General features: G+C 45.6%; 4 protein-coding genes across 4 annotated transcripts; all 4 read left to right on the top strand.

Annotated features, from left to right (window-relative positions):
• Positions 1 to 11,332: 11,332 nt before the first annotated feature.
• On the top strand, positions 11,333 to 11,723 carry TRUGW13939_08560 (uncharacterized protein; the record flags this gene model as incomplete). Its single annotated transcript, XM_035491693.1, has 2 exons — positions 11,333 to 11,437; positions 11,496 to 11,723. 2 exons carry the CDS (start codon positions 11,333 to 11,335, stop codon positions 11,721 to 11,723), a joined length of 333 nt encoding a protein of 110 aa, XP_035347586.1.
• A 390-nt stretch (positions 11,724 to 12,113) lies between these two features.
• On the top strand, positions 12,114 to 12,737 carry TRUGW13939_08561 (uncharacterized protein; the record flags this gene model as incomplete). Its single annotated transcript, XM_035491694.1, has 2 exons — positions 12,114 to 12,407; positions 12,564 to 12,737. 2 exons carry the CDS (start codon positions 12,114 to 12,116, stop codon positions 12,735 to 12,737), a joined length of 468 nt encoding a protein of 155 aa, XP_035347587.1.
• A 1,397-nt stretch (positions 12,738 to 14,134) lies between these two features.
• On the top strand, positions 14,135 to 15,475 carry TRUGW13939_08562 (uncharacterized protein; the record flags this gene model as incomplete). The annotated part of the gene is made up of 3 exons (XM_035491695.1): positions 14,135 to 14,170; positions 14,225 to 14,275; positions 14,441 to 15,475. 3 exons carry the CDS (start codon positions 14,135 to 14,137, stop codon positions 15,473 to 15,475), a joined length of 1,122 nt encoding a protein of 373 aa, XP_035347588.1.
• Positions 15,476 to 19,153: 3,678 nt separating this feature from the next.
• TRUGW13939_08563 (uncharacterized protein) lies at positions 19,154 to 24,138 on the top strand (the record flags this gene model as incomplete). Its single annotated transcript, XM_035491696.1, has 2 exons — positions 19,154 to 20,422; positions 20,554 to 24,138. 2 exons carry the CDS (start codon positions 19,154 to 19,156, stop codon positions 24,136 to 24,138), a joined length of 4,854 nt encoding a protein of 1,617 aa, XP_035347589.1.
• Positions 24,139 to 24,348: the final 210 nt, after the last annotated feature.

A 24,348-nucleotide genomic window follows, 5' to 3' on the forward strand; every position in this document is an offset into this window, starting at 1 on the left:
TAAGCATAGACATTGATATCCCCAACATCTAGTATATAATCCACGTTAGGCATCCCTGATTATTGTTAGATTATGCCTAGGAGAGTGGGTATGCCGGGCAAGATAGGCAGGGCAGCACAGCAGTAATGGTTTTGGACAGTAGTGATGGTAGATAAAAAAACCTAGTAACCAATCAAGATACAGGATCATTGCGGGCATTAAAGCAGGTACAGCGGTACATTGATCAGCTATATCAACAAGGCATGTTCGATCCATATTTAGATGGAGAGGTGGATAGATACCAGCAGCAACAGTGCAAGGAAAGTGAAGCGGCGTATAATGAATATTATGCAGTAACTATACTGGTTAAGACACAGGCCACATCACTAACCATACAGAATAAGACCCCAGCCATATTACCAACTAGATAGGTTCAGATCCAGACCAGATCACCAGTCCCAGCATCAGCACAGTCCCTAAAACAAAAGTTAAGCAAGGCATTCACTATAGTAACAATACTATATACCTAACAAAGAGAATACAACAAGCTATAGGAGCAATTACAATCACACATCAAGCGTAAGGCGCAAATAGTGGATTCTATCCAGGAGCATTTTGACCGGTAGATAGGATGATGCCAGATTTACATAATGCACAAGGCATCTAACGAGCATTTTATATATCAATGTCCCCAGGCCAAAGGCCAACAGGCAGTGGCATGGATCGAGGAGACCATCCGCAAAGTGACCAGGAATCAACGCGAAGATGGAAGGAACGGGTATAAGGATTATATAGTATATTTTTAATGCCATTCATCACAGTGGATATGTCCATGATGGGTTCGTGTTGATTATGGTGGATATTAGTATACCAAAGAAGTATATCGATATTTGGAGATGGTGGTGCATACCATGGTGCAGTTGTTGCATAGACTGATGTAAGAGGTGATCCAGCCAGTATGGGAGCGGCGGTTGGCGTAGATGCCCGGGGGAGGGGTTTTCTATGAGAACCAGGCTGCGTTGATTCGTCATTTTCAGCGGAAGTTTGGAAAACGTGGAGAGGAGTGTAGTGGGTTGGTAGAAGAGATGATGTGGATGTGTTTATGGGTTGATGATATGATGTAGGTAGATGTCGAGAGTAGTGAGGATTCCAATTTAATTATAAGCCATATGTAGATACATATACTACAATAATATAGAAATAGAGAAGGTTTCATAAGTATAAAATGCCTGTATGATGGTCAAGCAGAGGTTTGTAGGTATTGGCCTGCATGATGGTTAAGCAGAGGTTTGTAGGCATAGGCCTGTATGACGGTCAAGTAGAGGTTTGTAGGCATTGGCCTGTATGATGGTTAAGCAGAGGTTTGTAGGTATTGGCCCGCATGACGGTCAAGCAGAGGTTTGTGTGACGACGAGTCGATTCCTATCCTCTAAGAGTACTCTGCAACGAGAAAACCAAACATGAGAAGGGAAAGAGGAAGAGAAAGAACCTCCCCTGCTAGTTACATAAGAAATATTCCTTTGTGTGCGTCAGTCTATTCCCTTTATAGTTCTACATGAGGTTATTCCTATCTCAGTACCGCTCTCAGTTCCCTTTCCCTGGTGGTGCCTCAGGCCATCACTGCTGGTTCCCGAGGCCTGGGTCAGGACCGTCACACTACCCCCCTTTCTAGGCTATACTTATCCTCAAGTATACTGTTATCTTCCCTATCTAGTACAAATTTATCCTCTTCTACTGCCTTTAACCATTCCTAGAGGTGTTTTGGTGGTCCTAGCTTCTCTAAGTAGCAGTCATAATATTCCTTTAATATGACAGAAGCGTTCTTAAAATTTCTGGCTAGGTACCACTCCATATTAATATTATGACCTAACTATTTTATCTGGTAATAAAGCTTTTTCCAGTGTATCTGGGTGTCTAATACTTTTTTAACTACCCACTCATTCTGTCCATTCACCTTGATAGGCTCTGCCAGCTCTTCTAGTTGTTCTGGTAATGGTTTTGTGATTGCCGCTCGCCTCAGTTTCTCTGATGAGAATATAGGATGCACATTGATCTTATCCAGTAATTCTAGTTTGAAAGAATTGCTAATTTGCTTCTTGATTCAGTATAGACTATTTGCCTGGATATCCAGCTTCCTACTAGGCCACCCTGTTTCCCAGTACTTTGTAGTAACCATGACATAATCACCTACATCAAAGTTGAGTAGTCAGCGCTTTTTATTGGCCATCAACTGCTGTTGCTTCTGACTCTTCTAAAGATTCATCCTTGCTATTTCCCAGGTGCTATATATTTGACCTAGCCATAACTTGGCATTCTCTTTATTTAGAATTAGTTTCCTTAGTGGTTCAGGTAACTTCCAATCAAATGAGGTATGTAGCTGATATCCTCTCTCAACCATAAATAGCGATAGTCTAATTAACTCTTAAGATAAAATTACTGCTGCGTAATCCATTATCAGTAACCAGTCTAATCAGTCATCCTGCGTATAGTTTATAAATACTCTCAGCTTTTATGATAAGTACTGGTTGGTAATCTCTATCTATCTATTAGTCTAAAGATAATAGATAGTTAACAGCTTCAGCTTAATTCCAAGGCAATAGCACATCTCTAACCAGAATTCTAACATAAATTAACCATCTCTATTTAATACAATAGAGTCAGAGGGTCCTGTTTAGCAGAACATATTCTCCAACCACAACCAAGCCATTCCCTTAACTATAGTCTCTTTCTAACAAAGTATTAACACTAGTGCTTTACTAAGTTAGTCCATAATTACAAATACTGTGTTGTATCCTTTATAGTCCTACAGATAAATCATAAAATCCATTAAAATATATTGCCAAGGTCGATCTAGGATAGGCAACAGGTTCAGCAGTCTAAAAAGCAGATCCCTCTAAGTATTCATCTGCTTACACACCATACAATTATCCAGATAATAGTTCATATCCTTATTCTATAACTCCCAATAATAGCGTTCTTTAATCAAGCTCTAAGTCTTTGTCCTTCCAGGATAGGCAGTAGATGGTTGGCAATAGATCTCATCCAATAAACATATACGCAGATCTCCTTCCTTAAGAATATATAAACGGCCTTTGAATAGTACTATCTCATTAATAATTTGCCAGTCCTCTCCTAAGTACTCTACTTATTCCTTTACTTCAGCTATAGCAGCATATTATTTATTAGCCATTATAGCACAAGACATCAGATCGGTCCCAGCCATGACTATGTAGACTTCTGCTCTCAGGTTATCAGCCTATAAATACTTTCCACAGTTCAACTCTTTAATGATTCTACTATCTAAAACTTCTTCTAGAAGTAGAATCTTTTTTTGATAGTCTAGATTACCTATCTTATTACCATGTCGTCAGGTCAAAATATCCGCGAGTATGTTGGCTTTACCCAGTTGATACTTTAGAATAAAGTAAAACTTATATAAGAATTCACACCATCTCACCTATTAAATATTTAATGACTTTATGGACATGAAGTATTCAAGAGCTCAGTAATTAGATAGAATTTTAAACCACTCCTCCCCTTAGAGCCCTATCAACTCGGGTCTCTATTCTTTCAGGGCCTTAATGATCGCGAGCATCTTCTTATCATGAATATTATAGTTCCTCTTAGCTAGCATCATTATTGCTAAGTAAAACACTATCAAATACCACTTGTTATCTTTATAACACTATAATAAAACCACTGCAACCATCCCATCAGAGGCATCTATTTCTACCTGTGTCAATCACTCTAGTTGATAATAGTATAATATTGGAGCCTCAGTTAACAACTTCTTTAGCTTTTTAAATGCCAGTTCACAGTTGTTATCCCAGACAAAAAAGATATTTACCCAAGTTAAGCAGTTCAGAGATTTAACTATCCAACTATATTCTTATATAAACTTCCAATAGAAGTTATAGAACCCTAGAAATGATTACACTCCTCATATAGTTCCTGGGGCTATCCATTTTAAGATAGTATTAATCTTAGTTAAATCAATCTTAATTCCTTCTAACATAATAATGAATCCTAGATATTATATAGTTTTAATATGGAATTCACATTTATAGATTACAGTCTGTAGCCCAGCTACTCTCAGTCTTTTTAGCACAAATTTTATATATGTCTGATGCTCAAGCTTATTCTCATTATAAATCAGTAGGTCGTCAACGAACGCTACTAGAAACTTGTCAAGATAGTCTATAAAGATGTCATTCACTAGTCGCTGAAAAGTTGCTGGTCTATTTATTAACCTAAAAGGCATCACCTTGTACTTGTATATTTTATATTGATATTAGAAGGTTGTTAAGTCCTCTGACTCTGAGCTCATTCTGATATAATAGAAACCTTGTTGTATATCCAATTTAGTGAATATCTTTGCCTTGCTCAGCCGCTTAAAGACTTCTTTAATTAGTGGCAGTGGATATTAGTCTTTCTTGGTTAGAGCGTTCAGCTTCTGGTAATCTACGCAGAATTGAAGTCTTCCATCTGGCTTGGATACTATGAGAATTGGCGATGCGAAGGATGCGTTGTTAGGCATAATAAAACCTTTATTCAGATTATCTAGGATATATTCTCGCGCAGTCTCAAGCTCTTTTAGGTTCATTTAGTATAAGGGGCTGTAACCTAGCTCTTGCTTGCTGGTTAGCTCAATCCGATGATCGTAGTCTTTATGATCTGGAAGCTTGTCTGATTCCTGTTTAGAGAATATATCCGCGTATTCCTGATACCTCTCGGGTAGTTTCTGCCTAATCTCAGCAAGCTTTTCAATTCCTAGATAGTCTTCCTGTTTATCCTGTATGACCTTTTCAATTTTATGGAAGCTCGTCATGAAGGTGGTTGTATTCTTATCCTTTAAGTACCTCACGAATCCTGTAGCCCTAATAAGTGCTATCTACATCTCAGGCTTCGGTTTCGCAGGCTTAGCTTGTTTCTGGCGGTATACTGGATTTGCCTTTTCCTTAGAGAGATCATTACGCACGCTACTCAACTGTTAGTTCATCTTTGCCAACGCTATAAACTGTTCCTTTCAGTGGCTGGTCCAACATGATCTAGGGATAGTATCCATAGGTATAGTCTTATATAGTACTTCACCAGTAGCCTCCTATCTGATTTCTTTATTAAAGAGACTATCTTATCGATCAGCATCCTTCTGATGCTCTATAGAAACTTTCTTCAGTTGAGAGAGGATTGCTTTAGGGATAAAGAGGTCTTGCTTAGACAACAGCTCATCTTTCAAAGAAACCTCTTCTAGCTAGAGTAACTAATGATAGCAATAATCTATCAAAACACTGTGCTCTACCATCCACATTTATCCAAGGATGATATCATATTTCCCTAGCTCTACTATCAGGAAAGAAAGATACTGTTATACTCGTCCTTATATCTTTAAAGTCAGGCATATTAGGTGTGTAATCAGTGCAGTTGTCTTACTGTTATACCCTTTTACTGCACAGGGTTATTCCAAAGGGATTACGTGAATTTAGAAATAACGTGCGAGCTTCTCAGTAAGAAAAATATCAAGGAAAGCATAACCATTTGCTCCAGTATCCATTAACGCTTTAGTAGTAATAAAAAGTCTATTCTTAGCTAATCAAATAAGTAAAACTAGACTATCCTACTCTCTCCCCAATAACTGAAAAAGGTCCAAAGATGATAAATCAACACTCGCAATACCTAGAAAGAAGTCTTTCCCTAGACATAATCATTTTCCGACTAACTCTCCGGTGGGCTGACTTCCTCAAGATTCTTCAGCTCTGGTGCTTTCTTCTTCAGAGGACAATCAAATGCTCTATGCCCTGGCAACTTACAGTTAAAGTACTTGTTCTCCTCCATCAGCTTCTTTCGTTCCAACCACGGTAGGCCTTCTGATCCATTCTTCACTTTCAGAGTTACTGGATTTAGGTAGCTCTCACCAGGTCTAGGGTATGTATCAGTCTTATGTAGGCGTGCATACTTCTCACTAGTATTGATCTACTCAAGATGATTAGCAGTGGTGCTGCATTTCTTAACAAATTCCTGGTATGAGACATGTAGGTCATTACTCTTTTTAATCATTGCATGCTGCAACTCAAAAAACAATTTATAGAACAGGTCCTCTTTCTACTCACTAGTGGCCAAGCCTATATCCTAAGCAAGCAGTACAAATTACAAAAGAAAAGGCTGGAACTTAGTATCTCTTATCATAAAGCGTCGCAGTTCTATCTTAGCATTAATGACCCTATTGACGTCCTAATACAGAGTACAAAGATGGTTAAAGATATCATCCACATCATAATATCGATCAAACAAGTCCTTTCTCATACGAGCAAGCAAGTAATTCACTACTTCTCCTTTACACATACTCTTCACATAGACCATACGTGCCTAGGTAGTAGAATAATAGTCAGCATTGGCTTCGAGCTTCCCTTCAACATCGATAAGCCACGACTCAAACTTAAGATCCTTCTTATCCACCAGCACCTGCCTATCTGGCAACTTAATACTCTAACCAAAATACCTGAGTGTAGTGAACTGTACTACAATCACAAACTCTATTTTAGGGTTATTTTTGCTAGTTAAATCTAGGGTTAGTGTCATAGACTACAATCACGAACTTTTGTAGACTACAATCAGGTTTTGTCGCCTGATCGCCCTAACCAAAATACCTGAGTGTAGTGAACTGTACTACAATCACAAACTCTATTTTAGGGTTATTTTTGCTAGTTAAATCTAGGGTTAGTGTCATAGACTACAATCACAAACTTTTATAGACTACAATCAGGTTTTGTCGCCTGATCGCCCTCAAAATTAGACCAGTTATTTTCATACCATTAAATCGCTCGTCACTGGAGAATAAGCAATATTCAAGTTATTATACCACTGTCGTGGTTAATTAAAAAGGATAGGTTTTTTAGGTTGTTTTGATTGGGGTGCGATGGGCGCTAGTGGCCAGGATATATTGCATGCGCGCCATGACAGATCATCAGGAGTTCCAACATATTAGGGCATGGTTATATATAATCATATATTGTCTATACTATAGATTACCATTACTATTATAGATAGTATTAGTATTTATCATATTTACCAGGGTAATTCATTATTATCATTATATATAACACGTTTTTCGAGCAACTAGAGAAGTTTCCCATTATGGTATACCAGGAGTGTCGCCATGCCGTGTGGCCCAGCTAGATTAAAACGTATTTACGTCGTGCGCATTGTTATGTGTCCACTATTATACACATCACATTAGCTGATAATGTTCGTACATGGCCCAACATCGCGCATGACCCGATCGAGTTGAATATCCTAGCCACCCAAACCATAGTGATCCAATAATTGATCGCGCCCATTGATAGATATCGATGTCAATTAAGTTCCCATTCATGCCAATACATATGCACTACTATACCTATTATGCGGCAGTATTGGATCAAGCATTATCAGTAGTCCCAGACCTAAAAGATTAGACAGCCCACCCACATAGAGCAGAAACAGATTCAGCATAAGCAGGACTAGGTATACTGTCCTATTCAATGCTAGTGGTTATTTCCTATCAAGGCCAACTCACAGTATTTTGCGATTATTCCTGAGATGGATGAAGCCATGGCTCCTGACGGTGATACGTGCGAGATGTTAATCCAGAATATGCAGGCGCATTAGCGCAGCGTGCAGAAGGCTATGGATCAGAAGATCCAGGCTGGTCAGGTCGACAAGGCCAACCCGTGGTTACAGCGAACCAAATGGGTAAAGTATTTGAGGGAGTTTAACATCCCTGATTTAATACAGAGTATAAATCTATCCCCCGCGGATATCAATAGCCAGCCATCTATCAAGCCGGAAGCCCACGCTATTTAGACAGCCATAGCGCGGTTAGCTACAATCAGCCAGTTGTCCGTGATTCACCAGATTAGAGTATTTGTGCGATTGGAAGCTATCTGGACCGAGCAGCATCAGACACAGTATACCCCGTTAGAAGCGTACTAGGATGAGGAGTCAATCGTAAAGCAGATGCGGCTGTGGCAGGAGATGTTGATATTTTTTTGGCGTATATAGCAGCTGCACGAGTGGACTAGTCCTCTGTATCGATTCACGCGACAACAGCGCATAGCATGAGAGCAGTTGGTCAATGTGGTGTAGATTCTACCCACCCACCAGGTGAGCAAGGGTAAGGTGATCACACAATCCAGGGCCACGTGGGCACCGTGGGTGGAGGAAGAGGAAGAAGAGGAGAAAGAGAAGGAGAAGGAAAAAGAGAAGGAGGAGAAGAAGGAAGAGAAAGAAAAGAAAGAGGAGGAGAAGAGAGACACTATATCAATTAATTTGTTGTCCATAGATAGCAATAAACCCAATTTTTTCAATAATAGGAGTGATAGGATAGAGAAGACAATAGAGAAGACAGCTATAGAAAGAACAGTTAATATGGATGCCATATTTAATATTAAGCGCCCTCTAAAAAATAAGAAAAAAACCAGCAACATCACTATGCTGCCATTGAGCCCCGTAGAGCGGGCATATTTAGATTTTTGTATCAAATTATTAAACCAACACATCACCTAATAGAAATATGACAACGTATTAGTGTATACCATAGCTATATTAAGAGTTCATAAAGGCGGTTTCTGTACACCCAAGGATTACCCACCTATTTTATCGCAAGTAATCAAGGTCGCGCGGTTTATAATAGTAAAAAAAGCCGTCGAATTAAATAACAAGCCTAAAGAGGAGGATGTGGCCGAGTTATCCAATTCTATAGACCATACAGATTAAGACAGTGCATATAGTGGATCACCACCACCCAGTTTGCTAGGCTGCAAAGGATGTTTACAGTAGATAACCTAGATGATGGATCAGTTCATAATACGCAGATCGCAAGGCCCTACGCAATAGATGTTGGATTTGCGCACATATAGATTAAAGATCTATTATAACACGACCAGCGCCAGCCATGTATAATGACAGAATAAGGACGAGTTATGTTATAAGAACCAGCAGTTCACTATAAATAAGTTTCATGATATAGTGCACGCAGTGGTCTAGAACGTGTGGCGGATATTGATCAACAACATATTAGAATATCCGTCCAACACCGTGCCAGCCATTCCATGGGACCGTTTGTATAACAACCCTAGCAATAACCAGACACGATAGAATTTTTTACAAGACATCTAAATGTAATGGCCCATAGATAAAAAGTATTAGATGTGGCATCAAATCTATTAGGACCCAGCTATACAGCGTCAATTCATCCAGGCCAACAGGCAAGGGTTTCATCTGGCGCGATGGATAATATATCAGAACCAGATCACTACATTTTTAGAAAAATTATTGGTGGCTATCTAGTTCACATAGAGTCAACCAGCACAGGCCCCCAAATTATTGAGCATCCGGCACAAGAACAGTCCTATAGATAGAATCTATAATATATTTATCGAGGATAGTATAGTAGTATTAGTCGCACAGTACTATAAAGATTATCAATTAAGCAACAACATTAAGATTATCTATCAATATTTACTACGCGAGGTGGGTGAGTTATTAATATAGTATTTATGGTTAGTACAGCCGTTCAAGCAGGTAGTCAGTGGAAATATATATTAACAGGACCAGGTATCCAGCCATATTTAGACCACCCACCCACACCAAGCGAAATAGAATTCTGAATGATTACAACATATATTGCAGCGTAAGAGTACTATAGGATTACACAGTCAATCATTGCACATTATATCATATTATAAGGTTGTGATTGCTATCAGCTGGTGGTATTTACACAACAAATATCAATTTACAGCGAATGATAGAGACGACCCTAAGGCCATGGACAAGGTACAATTATTAGCCAATGCCACCAATCATCAGGCTGGGTATGATCCACACACAGCCAGTAATATATACGCCTGGGAGAGCCACGAGTTGTTTGGCGCTATAGCGTCCATATAAGAATAATATCATAGTAGCAGTCAAGATTGACATATATAGTTAAAGTTTACATTATACTAGCCACCATCCAACCTAGATGCCGATCTATTTAGCGCACCCCCAGCATCCAGCATATCATAGTTCACGGACAAGGCATAGCATAGCCAGAAAGAACAATGGCAGCAGATACAACACATAGATATTAACCAAACGTTGCATAATATAATAAGACCAGATGCCACATTTCACAGGCCACAGAAGCAGATTATACAGGCTGTGATCCAAAAACAGAGCCCAGTCATCAGCATAATATCTACTGGTGGTGGCAAGAGTTTATTATTCATATTGCCAGCATAGATGGCCCGCAGTAACACAACAGTTATTATTATCCTATTAGTATTGTTACAAGATGATTTACAACATCAATATGCGGAATTAGACATTCAATGTGTTGCATAGAACAACCAACAACCCACCAATAATACATCAATTATGTTAATCACACCTGAATCCACTGTATATAACGAAACATTCAGCATATTTTTAAACTACAAGCAGTTCACCAGCCAGTTAAACCAGATCATAATCAACAAATATTATATCATATTGTACAACCAGTACGATTTCCACAAATCAATGATGTAGTTGGGGCAGTTAGTCTAGTACCATGCCCTCATGTTGTTATTAACGGCGACGATGCCCTAACCAAAATACCTGAGTGTAGTGAACTGTACTACAATCACAAACTCTATTTTAGGGTTATTTTTGCTAGTTAAATCTAGGGTTAGTGTCATAGACTACAATCACGAACTTTTGTAGACTACAATCAGGTTTTTGTCGCCTGATCGCCCTCAAAATTGGACCAGTTATTTTCATACCATTAAATCGCTCGTCACCGGAGAATGAGCGATATTCAAGTTATCGTGCCGCTGTCGTGGTTAATTGAAAAGGACGGGTTTTTCAGGTTGTTTTGGTTGGGGTGCGACGGGCGCTAGTGGCCAGGATATATCGCGTGCGCGCCATGACGGATCGTCAGGGGTTCTGACGTATTAGGGCATGGTTATATATAATCATATATTGTCCATACTACAGATTACCATTACTATTATAGATAGCATTAGTATTTATCACATTTACCAGGGCAATTCATTATTATCATCATGTATAACACGTTTTTCGAGTAACTAGAGGAGTTTCCTATTGTGGTATGCCGGGAGTGTCGCCATGCCGTGTGGCCTAGCTAGATTGAAACGCATTTGCGTTGCGCGCACCGTTATGTGTCTACTATCATGTGCGTCACATTGGCCGATGATGTTTGTACATGGCCTAATATCGCGCATGATCTGATTGAGTTGAATATCCCGGCTATCCGGACCATAGTGATCCAACAGTTGGTCGCGTTTGTTGATGGATATTGATGTCAATTGAGTTCCTATTCGTGCTAATATATATGCACTACCATGCCTATTATGTGGCAGTATTGGATCAAGCATTATCAGTGGTCCTGGATCTGAAAGATTGGACAGCCTACCCACATGGAGCAGAAACAGATTCAGTATGAGCAGGATTAGGCATGCTGTCCCGTTCAATGCCAGCGGTTGTTTCCTGTTAAGGCCAACTCGCAGTATTTTGCGATTATTCCCGAGACGGATGAAGCTGTGGCCCCCGATGGTGATGCGTGCGAGACGTTAATCCAGAATATGCAGGCGCATTGGCGCAGCGTGCAGGAGGCCGCGGATCGGAAGATCCAGGCTGGCCAGGTCGACGAGGCCAACCCGTGGTTACGGCGAACCGAGTGGGTGAAGTATTTGGGGGAGTTCGACATCCCCGATTTGATATAGAGTGTGAGCCTACCCCCCGCGGATATCGATGGCCAGCCGTCTATTGAGCCGGAAGCCCACGCCATTTGGACGGCTATGGCGTGGTTGGCTACGATCAGCCAGTTGTCCGTGATTCACCAGATTGGGGTGTTTGTGCGGTTGGAAGCCATCTGGACTGAGCAGCATTAGACGCGGTACACCCTGTTAGAGGCGTATTAGGATGAGGAGTTAATTGTGAAGCAGGTGCGGCCGTGGTAGGAGATGTTGATGTTTTTTTGGCGTACGCAGCAGCTGTACGAGTGGACCAGTCCTTTGTATCGATTTATGCGACGACAGCGTATGGTATGGGAGCGGTTGGTTGACGCGGTGCGGATTCCACCCATCTGCTAGGTGAGCAAGGGTAAGGTGATCATGCGATCCGGGGCCACGCGGGCACCGTGGGTGGAGGAAGAGGAGGAAGAGGAGGGGGAGGAGGAGGAGGAGGAGGAGGAGGAGAGAGATACCATGTTGATTGATTCGTTGTCCGTGGACAGTAACGAACCCGATTTTTTCAATGATAGGAGTGACGGGATAGAGAAGACGATGGAGGAGACGGCTATGGGGAGAACGGTTGATGTGGATGCTATATTTGATATTGAGCGCCCCCCGGAGAATGAGGAGGAAGCCAGTAATATCACTGTGCCGCCATTGAGCCCTGTGGAGCGGGTGTGTTTGGATTTTTGCATTGAATTGTTGAACCAGCGCATCATTTGATGGGAGTATGACAGCGCATTAGTGTGTGCCGCAGCTGTATTGGGGGTTTGTGAGGGCGGTTTCCGTACGCCCGAGGATTACTCGCCTATTTTATCGCGAGTGATCAAGGTCGCGCGGTTCATGGTGGTGAAGAAAGCCGTTGAATTGAGTGACGAGCCCGAGGAGGAGGATGTGGCTGAGTTGCCCAGTTCCATGGACTATACGGATTGGGACAGCGTATATGGTGGATCGCCGCTACCTAGTTCGCCAGGCCGCAAAGGATGTTTGCAGTGGGTGACCTAGATGATGGATTGGTTCATGGTGCGCGGATCGCAAGGCCCTAACCAAAATACCTGAGTGTAGTGAACTGTACTACAATCACAAACTCTAACCAAAATACCTGAGTGTAGTGAACTGTACTACAATCACAAACTCTAACCAAAATACCTGAGTGTAGTGAACTGTACTACAATCACAAACTCTAACCAAAATACCTGAGTGTAGTGAACTGTACTACAATCACAAACTCTAACCAAAATACCTGAGTGTAGTGAACTGTACTACAATCACAAACTCTATTTTAGGGTTATTTTTGCTAGTTAAATCTAGGGTTAGTGTCATAGACTACAATCACAAACTTTTATAGACTACAATCAGGTTTTGTCGCCTGATCGCCCTCAAAATTAAACCAGTTATTTTCATACCATTAAATCGCTCGTCACCGGAGAATGAGCGATATTCAAGTTATCATACCGTTGTTGTGGTTAATTAAAAAGGACAGGTTTTTCAGGTTGTTTTGGTTGGGGTACGACAGGCGCTAGTGGCCAGGATATATCACGTGCGCGCCATGACGGATCGTCAGGGGTTCTAACCAAAATACCTGAGTGTAGTGAACTGTACTACAATCACAAACTCTATTTTAGGGTTATTTTTGCTAGTTAAATCTAGGGTTAGTGTCATAGACTACAATCACAAACTTTTATAGACTACAATCAGGTTTTGTCGCCTGATCGCCCTCAAAATTAAACCAGTTATTTTCATACCATTAAATCGCTCGTCACCGGAGAATGAGCGATATTCAAGTTATCATACCGTTGTTGTGGTTAATTAAAAAGGACAGGTTTTTCAGGTTGTTTTGGTTGGGGTACGACAGGCGCTAGTGGCCAGGATATATCACGTGCGCGCCATGACAGATCGTCAGGGGTTCCAACGTATTAGGACATAGTTATATATAATTATATATTGTCTATACTACAGATTACCATTACCATTATAGATAGCATTAGTATTTATCACATTTACCAAAGCAATTCATTATTATCATCATGTATAACACGTTTTTCGAGCAACTAGAGGAGTTTCTTATTATGGTATGCCGGGAGTGTCGCTATGCCATGTGGCCCAGCCAGATTGAAACGCATTTGCGTCGCGTGCACCGTTATATGTCCACCACCATGCGCATCACATTGACCGATGATGTTTGTACATGGCCTAACATCGCGCATGATCTGATTGAGTTGAATATCCTGGTCACCTGGACCACAGTGATCTAACAGTTGGTCGTGCCTGTTGATGGATATCGATGTTAATTGAGTTCCTATTCGTGCCAATATATATGCACTACTATGCCTATTATGTGGCAGCATTGGATTAAGCATCATCAGTGGTCCCGGACCTGAAAGATTGGATAGCCCACCTACATGGAGCAGAAACAGATTCAGCACGAGCAGGACCAGGTATGCTGTTCTGTTCAATGCCAGCGGTTGTTTCCCGTCAAGGCTAACTCGCAGTATTTTGCGATTATTCCTGAGATGGATGAAGCTGTGGCCCCCGACGGTGATGTGTGTGAGATGTTAATCTAGAATATGCAGGCGCATTGGCGCAGCGTGTAGGAGGCTGCGGATCGGAAGATTTAGGCTGGCCAGGTTGATGAGGCCAACCCGTGGTTATGGTGAACCGAGTGGGTGAAGTATTTGGGGGAGTTCAACATCTCTGATTTGATATAGAGTGTGAGCTTACCTCCTGCGGATATTGATGGCCAGCCATCTATTGAGCTGGAAGCCCACGCTATTTGGACGGCTATGGTGTGGTTGGCCATGATCAGCCAGTTGTCCGTGATTCACCAGATTGGGGTGTTTGTGTGGTTGGAAGTTATCTGGATTGAGCAGCATCAGACGCGGTACACTCTGTTAGAGGTGTACCAGGATGAGGAGTTAATTGTGAAGCAGGTGTGGCTGTGGCAGGAGATGTTGATGTTTTTTTGGCGTACACAGCAGCCGCACGAGTGGACTAGTCCCTCGTATCGATTCACGCGACGACAGCGCATGGCATGGGAGCGGTTGGTCGACGTGGTGTGGATTCCACCCACCCGCCAGGTGAGCAAGGGTAAGGTGATCACGCGATCCGGGGCCACGCGGGTACCGTGGGTGGAGGAAGAGGAGGAAGAGGAGGAGGAGGAGGAGGAGGAGGAGGAGGAGGAGGAGGAGGAGGAGGAGGAGGAGGAGGAGGAGGAGAGAGACACCATGTCGATTGATTCGTTGTCTGTGGACAGCAACGAACCCGATTTTTTCAATGATAGGAGTGACGGGATAGAGAAGACGATGGAGGAGATAGCTATAGGGAGAACAGTTAATATGGATGCCATATTTGATATTGAGCGCCCCCCGGAGAATGAGGAGGAAGCCAGCAACATCACCATGCCACCATTGAGCCCCATAGAGCGGGCGTGTTTGGATTTTTGCATCGAATTGTTGAACCAGCGCATTACTCGACAGGAGTACAATAGTGTATTAGTGTGTGCCGTAGCTGTATTAGGAGTTCGTGAGGGTGGTTTCCATATACCTGAGGATTACCCATCTATTTTATCGCGAGTGATCAAGGTCGCGCGGTTCATGGTAGTGAAGAAAGCCGTCGAATTGAGTGACGAGCCTAAGGAGGAGGATATAGCTGAGTTGCCCAGTTCTATGGACTACATAGATTGGGACAGCGTATATAGTAGATCACCGCCACCTAGTTCGCCAGGCCGCAAAGGATGTTTGTAGTGGGTGACCCAGATGATGGATCAGTTTATGGTGCGTGGATCGCAAGGCCCCATATAATGGATGTTGGATTTGCGTATATATGGATTAAAGATTTATTACAATATGACCAGCACCGGCTATGTATAGTAGTAGAATGGGGATGAGTTATATTATAAGGACTGGCAGTTTACTATGAATAAGTTTCGTGGCATGGTGTATATGGTGGTCTAGGATATGTGGCAGATATTGATCAATAATATATTAGGATGCCCGTCTGATGCTGTACTAGCTATTCTATAGGACTGTTTGTATGACGACCCCAGTAATAACTAGATATGATAGAGTTTTTTACAGGACATCTAAACGCAATGGCCTGTGGATAGGGAGCATTGGATATGGTATCGAATCTGTTAGGACCTAGCTGTACAGCGTCGATTCATCTAGGCTGATAGGCAAGGGTTTTATCTGGCATGATGGATGGCGTATCAGAACCGGATTACTGTGTTTTTAGAGAAGTTGTTAGTGGCTATCTAGTTTATATAGGGTCAACCGGCGCAGGCTTCTGAGTTGTTGAGCATCCGGCATAAGAACAGTCCCATGGGTGGGATCCGTAATATATTTATCAAGGATGGCATGGTGGTATTGGTCGTGCAGTACCACAAGGGTTATTAATTGAGCGGCGACGTTAAGATTATCCATCGATATTTACCACGCGAGGTGGGTGAGTTATTAGTGTGGTATTTATGGTTGGTGCAGCCGTTCGAGCAGGTGGTTAGTGGAAATATATATCAATGGGACTAGGTGTCCAGCTATATTTGGACTGCCCACCTACACCAAGTGAAATGGAATTCCAAACGATTACGATATATATTGCAGCGCGAGAGTGCTATGGGATTGTGTGGTTAATTATTGCATATTGTATTATATTATGAGGTTGTGATTGTTATCAGCTGGCGGTATTTACGCAACAAATATCGATTTGTGGTGGATGATGGAGACGACCCTAACCAAAATACCTGAGTGTAGTGAACTGTACTACAATCACAAACTCTAACCAAAATACCTGAGTGTAGTGAACTGTACTACAATCACAAACTCTAACCAAAATACCTGAGTGTAGTGAACTGTACTACAATCACAAACTCTATTTTAGGGTTATTTTTGCTAGTTAAATCTAGGGTTAGTGTCATAGACTACAATCACGAACTTTTGTAGACTACAATCAGGTTTTGTCGCCTGATCGCCCTCAAAATTGGACCAGTTATTTTCATACCATTAAATCGCTCGTCACCGGAGAATGAGCGATATTCAAGTTATCGTGCCGCTGTCGTGGTTAATTGAAAAGGACGGGTTTTTCAGGTTGTTTTGGTTGGGGTGCGACGGGCGCTAGTGGCCAGGATATATCGCGTGCGCGCCATGACGGATCGTCAGGGGTTCTGACGTATTAGGGCATGGTTATATATAATCATATATTGTCCATACTACAGATTACCATTACTATTATAGATAGCATTAGTATTTATCACATTTACCAGGGCAATTCATTATTATCATCATGTATAACACGTTTTTCGAGTAACTAGAGGAGTTTCCTATTGTGGTATGCCGGGAGTGTCGCCATGCCGTGTGGCCTAGCTAGATTGAAACGCATTTGCGTTGCGCGCACCGTTATGTGTCTACTATCATGTGCGTCACATTGGCCGATGATGTTTGTACATGGCCTAATATCGCGCATGATCTGATTGAGTTGAATATCCCGGCTATCCGGACCATAGTGATCCAACAGTTGGTCGCGTTTGTTGATGGATATTGATGTCAATTGAGTTCCTATTCGTGCTAATATATATGCACTACCATGCCTATTATGTGGCAGTATTGGATCAAGCATTATCAGTGGTCCTGGATCTGAAAGATTGGACAGCCTAACCAAAATACCTGAGTGTAGTGAACTGTACTACAATCACAAACTCTATTTTAGGGTTATTTTTGCTAGTTAAATCTAGGGTTAGTGTCATAGACTACAATCACGAACTTTTGTAGACTACAATCAGGTTTTGTCGCCTGATCGCCCTCAAAATTGGACCAGTTATTTTCATACCATTAAATCGCTCGTCACCGGAGAATGAGCGATATTCAAGTTATCGTGCCGCTGTCGTGGTTAATTGAAAAGGACGGGTTTTTCAGGTTGTTTTGGTTGGGGTGCGACGGGCGCTAGTGGCCAGGATATATCGCGTGCGCGCCATGACGGATCGTCAGGGGTTCTGACGTATTAGGGCATGGTTATATATAATCATATATTGTCCATACTACAGATTACCATTACTATTATAGATAGCATTAGTATTTATCACATTTACCAGGGCAATTCATTATTATCATCATGTATAACACGTTTTTCGAGTAACTAGAGGAGTTTCCTATTGTGGTATGCCGGGAGTGTCGCCATGCCGTGTGGCCTAGCTAGATTGAAACGCATTTGCGTTGCGCGCACCGTTATGTGTCTACTATCATGTGCGTCACATTGGCCGATGATGTTTGTACATGGCCTAATATCGCGCATGATCTGATTGAGTTGAATATCCCGGCTATCCGGACCATAGTGATCCAACAGTTGGTCGCGTTTGTTGATGGATATTGATGTCAATTGAGTTCCTATTCGTGCTAATATATATGCACTACCATGCCTATTATGTGGCAGTATTGGATCAAGCATTATCAGTGGTCCTGGATCTGAAAGATTGGACAGCCTACCCACATGGAGCAGAAACAGATTCAGTATGAGCAGGATTAGGCATGCTGTCCCGTTCAATGCCAGCGGTTGTTTCCTGTTAAGGCCAACTCGCAGTATTTTGCGATTATTCCCGAGACGGATGAAGCTGTGGCCCCCGATGGTGATGCGTGCGAGACGTTAATCTAGAATATGCAGGCGCATTGGCGCAGCGTGCAGGAGGCCGCGGATCGGAAGATCCAGGCTGGCCAGGTCGACGAGGCCAACCCGTGGTTACGGCGAACCGAGTGGGTGAAGTATTTGGGGGAGTTCGACATCCCCGATTTGATATAGAGTGTGAGCCTACCCCCCGCGGATATCGATGGCCAGCCGTCTATTGAGCCGGAAGCCCACGCCATTTGGACGGCTATGGCGTGGTTGGCTACGATCAGCCAGTTGTCCGTGATTCACCAGATTGGGGTGTTTGTGCGGTTGGAAGCCATCTGGACTGAGCAGCATTAGACGCGGTACACCCTAACCAAAATACCTGAGTGTAGTGAACTGTACTACAATCACAAACTCTATTTTAGGGTTATTTTTGCTAGTTAAATCTAGGGTTAGTGTCATAGACTACAATCACGAACTTTTGTAGACTACAATCAGGTTTTGTCGCCTGATCGCCCTCAAAATTGGACCAGTTATTTTCATACCATTAAATCGCTCGTCACCGGAGAATGAGCGATATTCAAGTTATCGTGCCGCTGTCGTGGTTAATTGAAAAGGACGGGTTTTTCAGGTTGTTTTGGTTGGGGTGCGACGGGCGCTAGTGGCCAGGATATATCGCGTGCGCGCCATGACGGATCGTCAGGGGTTCCGACGTATTAGGGCATGGTTATATATAATCATATATTGTCCATACTACAGATTACCATTACCATTATAGATAGCATTAGTATTTATCACATTTACCAGGGCAATTCATTATTATCATCATGTATAACACGTTTTTCGAGCAACTAGAGGAGTTTCCCATTGTGGTATGCCGGGAGTGTCGCCATGCCGTGTGGCCCAGCCAGATTGAAACGCATTTGCGTCGCGCGCACCGTTATGTGTCCACCACCATGCGCGTCACATTGGCCGATGATGTTCGTACATGGCCCAACATCGCGCATGACCCGATCGAGTTGAATATCCCGGCCACCCGGACCACAGCGATCCAACAGTTGGTCGCGCCCGTTGATGGATATCGATGTCAATTGAGTTCCCATTCGTGCCAATACATATGCACTACCATGCCCACCATGCGGCAGCATTGGATCAAGCATCATCAGTGGTCCCGGACCCGAAAGATCGGACAGCCCACCCACATGGAGCAGAAACAGATTCAGCACGAGCAGGACCAGGCATGCCGTCCCGTTCAATGCCAGCGGTTGTTTCCCGTCAAGGCCAACTCGCAGTATTTTGCGATTATTCCCGAGACGGATGAAGCCGTGGCCCCCGACGGTGATGCGTGCGAGACGTTAATCCAGAACATGCAGGCGCATTGGCGCAGCGTGCAGGAGGCCGCGGATCGGAAGATCCAGGCCGGCCAGGTCGACGAGGCCAACCCGTGGTTACGGCGAACCGAGTGGGTGAAGTATTTGGGGGAGTTCGACATCCCCGATTTGATACAGAGTGTGAGCCCACCCCCCGCGGATATCGACGGCCAGCCGTCCATCGAGCCGGAAGCCCACGCCATTTGGACGGCCATGGCGCGGTTGGCCACGATCAGCCAGTTGTCCGTGATTCACCAGATTGGGGTGTTTGTGCGGTTGGAAGCCATCCGGACCGAGCAGCATCAGACGCGGTACACCCCGTTAGAGGCGTACCAGGATGAGGAGTCAATCGTGAAGCAGGTGCGGCCGTGGCAGGAGATGTTGATGTTTTTTTGGCGTACGCAGCAGCCGCACGAGTGGACCAGTCCCCCGTATCGATTCACGCGACGACAGCGCATGGCATGGGAGCGGTTGGTCGACGCGGTGCGGATTCCACCCACCCGCCAGGTGAGCAAGGGTAAGGTGATCACGCGATCCGGGGCCACGCGGGCACCGTGGGTGGAGGAAGAGGAGGAAGAGGAGGGGGAGGAGGAGGAGGAGGAGGAGGAGGAGAGAGACACCATGTCGATTGATTCGTTGTCCGTGGACAGCAACGAACCCGATTTTTTCAATGATAGGAGTGACGGGATAGAGAAGACGATGGAGGAGACGGCCATGGGGAGAACGGTTGATGTGGATGCCATATTTGATATTGAGCGCCCCCGGAGAATGAGGAGGAAGCCAGCAACATCACCGTGCCGCCATTGAGCCCCGTGGAGCGGGCGTGTTTGGATTTTTGCATCGAATTGTTGAACCAGCGCATCACCCGACGGGAGTACGACAGCGCATTAGTGTGTGCCGCAGCCGTATTGGGGGTTCGTGAGGGCGGTTTCCGTACGCCCGAGGATTACCCGCCCATTTTATCGCGAGTGATCAAGGTCGCGCGGTTCATGGTGGTGAAGAAAGCCGTCGAATTGAGTGACGAGCCCGAGGAGGAGGATGCGGCCGAGTTGCCCAGTTCCATGGACCACACGGATTGGGACAGCGCATATGGTGGATCGCCGCCACCCAGTTCGCCAGGCCGCAAAGGATGTTTGCAGTGGGTGACCCAGATGATGGATCGGTTCATGGTGCGCGGATCGCAAGGCCCCACGCAATGGATGTTGGATTTGCGCACATATGGGTTGAAGATCCATTACAACACGACCAGCGCCGGCCATGTACAGTGGCAGAATGGGGACGAGTTATGTTATAAGGACCGGCAGTTCACCATGAATGAGTTTCGTGGCATGGTGCACGCGGTGGTCCAGGACGCGCGGCGGATATTGATCGACGACATATTAGGATGCCCGTCCGACGCCGTGCCAGCCATTCCATGGGACCGTTTGTATGACGACCCCAGCAATAACCAGGCACGATGGAGTTTTTTACAGGACACCCGAACGCAATGGCCCGTGGATGGGGAGCATTGGATGTGGCATCGAATCCGTCAGGACCCAGCCGTGCGGCGTCGATTCATCCAGGCCGACGGGCAAGGGTTTCATCCGGCGCGATGGATGGCGTATCAGAACCGGATCACTGCGTTTTTAGAGAAGTTGTTGGTGGCCATCCAGTTCACATGGGGTCAACCGGCGCGGGCCCCCGAGTTGTTGAGCATCCGGCACGAGAACAGTCCCATGGGTGGGATCCGTAATATGTTTATCGAGGATGGCATGGTGGTATTGGTCGCGCAGTACCACAAGGGTTACCAATTGAGCGGCGACGTTAAGATCATCCATCGATATTTACCACGCGAGGTGGGTGAGTTATTAGTGTGGTATTTGTGGTTGGTGCAGCCGTTCGAGCGGGTGGTCAGTGGAAATATATATCAACGGGACCAGGTGTCCAGCCATATTTGGACCGCCCACCCACACCAAGCGAAATGGAATTCCGAACGATTACGACACATATTGCAGCGCGAGAGTGCCATGGGATTGCGCGGTCAATCATTGCACATTGCATCATATCGTGAGGTTGCGATTGCCATCAGCCGGCGGTATTTACGCAACAAATATCGATTTGCGGCGGATGATGGAGACGACCCCGAGGCCATGGACGAGGTGCAATTGTTGGCCGATGCCGCCGATCGTCAGGCCGGGCATGATCCACACACGGCCGGTGGCATATACGCCCGGGAGAGCCGCGAGTTGTTTGGCGCCATGGCGTCCATGCGAGAACGATATCGTGGTAGCAGTCAGGATTGGCATACATGGTTAGGGTTTGCATCATGCCAGCCGCCGTCCGACCCGGATGCCGATCCATTTAGCGCGCCCCCAGCATCCAGCACATCGTGGTTCACGGACGAGGCGCAGCGCAGCCGGGAGGAACGGTGGCAGCGGATGCAGCGCATGGATGTCGACCAGGCGTTGCGCGACATGATGGGACCGGACGCCGCATTTCGCGGGCCACAGAAGCAGATTGTGCAGGCCGTGATCCAAGGACAGAGCCCGGTCATCGGCGTGATGCCCACCGGTGGTGGCAAGAGTTTGTTGTTCATGTTGCCGGCATGGATGGCCCGCGGTGGCACGACGGTCGTTATCATCCCATTGGTGTCGTTACGAGATGATTTACAGCGTCGATGCGCGGAATTAGACATTCAATGTGTCGCATGGAACAACCGGCAACCCGCCGATGGTGCATCGATTGTGTTAATCACGCCCGAGTCCGCCGTACGTGACGAAACATTCAGCACGTTTTTAAACCGCAAGCAGTTCACCGGCCAGTTGGACCGGATCGTGATCGATGAATGCCACATCGCATTGCACGACCAGTACGATTTCCGCAAGTCGATGACGCAGTTGGGGCAGTTGGTCCGGTACCGTGCCCCCATGTTGTTGTTGACGGCGACGATGCCCCGAGAGGACGAGGAGCGATTGTGCCAGCGGATGTATTTCCCCCCCAGCACCGTGCATTGGATCCGCGCGCGTACCAGTCGTCACAACATTGCATATCGGGTGGTCCGCATTGCGCGGCCGCAGGAGCATGGCCGACGTGGTGACGTGGGAGCGGCCATCATGGCGTGGATTGAACAGGAGATCCCGCGATATTCGCCCGGCAAGGTGGTGGTGTACGCCAACAGCCGGCACCAGACGGAGCAGGTCGCGGAGGCATTGGGATGCGGTGCATACCATTCCCACACGATTGATCGAGCCGGGATGTTGAGCACATTCCGACAGACGCCCAGCGGCGTCATCGTGGCCACCAGTGCATTAGGCATGGGCATCGATATCCCCGACATCCGGTGTGTGATCCACGTTGGGCGTCCCCGATCGTTGTTGGATTATGCCCAGGAGAGTGGGCGTGCCGGGCGAGATGGGCAGGGCAGCACGGCGGTGATGGTTTTGGACGGTAGTGGTGGTGGATGGGGGGACCCAGTGACCGATCGAGATGCGGGATCATTGCGGGCATTGGAGCAGGTACAGCGGTACATTGATCAGCCATGTCGACGAGGCGTGTTCGATCCATATTTGGATGGGGAGGTGGATGGGTACCAGCGGCAGCAGTGCGAGGAGGGTGAAGCGGCGTGTGATGGATGTTGTGCGGCAGCCATACCGGTTGAGACGCAGGCCACATCACCGACCACGCAGAGTGAGACCCCGGCCATATCACCGGCCAGGCGGGTTCAGGTCCAGGCCAGATCACCAGTCCCGGCACCGGCGCGGTCCCCGAAACGAAAGTTAAGCGAGGCATTCACCATGGTGACAATGCCGCATGCCCGGCGGAGAGGATACAACGAGCCATGGGAGCAATTACGATCACACATCGAGCGTGAGGCGCGAACGGTGGATTCCATCCGGGAGCATTTTGACCGGTGGGTGGGACGATGCCGGATTTGCGCGATGCACGAGGCACCCAGCGAGCATTTCACGTATCAATGTCCCCGGGCCGAAGGCCAACAGGCGGCGGCGTGGATCGAGGAGACCATCCGCAAGGTGACCGGGAATCAACGCGAAGATGGGAGGAACGGGTATGAGGATTATGCGGTATGTTTTCAGTGCCATTCGCCGCAGTGGATATGTCCACGATGGGTTCGTGTCGATCATGGTGGATATCAGCGTACCAAAGAAGCATGTCGATATTTGGAGACGGCGGCGCACACCATGGCGCAGTTGTTGCATGGACCGATGCGGGAGGTGATCCAGCCAGCATGGGAGCGGCGGTTGGCGCAGATGCCCGGGGGAGGGGTCCCCCATGAGAACCAGGCCGCGTTGATTCGTCATTTTCAGCGGAAGTTTGGAAAACGTGGAGAGGAGCGTAGTGGGTTGGTAGAAGAGATGACGTGGATGTGTTCATGGGTCGACGATACGATGCAGGTAGATGTCGAGAGCAGTGAGGATTCCAATTCAATCATAAGCCATATGTAGATACATACACCACAATAATATAGAAATAGAGGAGGTTCCATAAGCACAAAATGCCCGTATGATGGTCAAGCAGAGGTTTGTAGGCATTGGCCCGCATGACGGTCAAGCAGAGGTTTGTAGGCATAGGCCCGCATGACGGTCAAGCAGAGGTTTGTAGGCATTGGCCCGCATGACGGTCAAGCAGAGGTTTGTAGGTATAGGCCCGCATGA

The sequence above is a fragment of the Talaromyces rugulosus genome, chromosome IV (genome assembly GCF_013368755.1).
Source record: "Talaromyces rugulosus chromosome IV, complete sequence".
NCBI classification, from domain to species: Eukaryota; Fungi; Ascomycota; class Eurotiomycetes; order Eurotiales; family Trichocomaceae; genus Talaromyces; species Talaromyces rugulosus.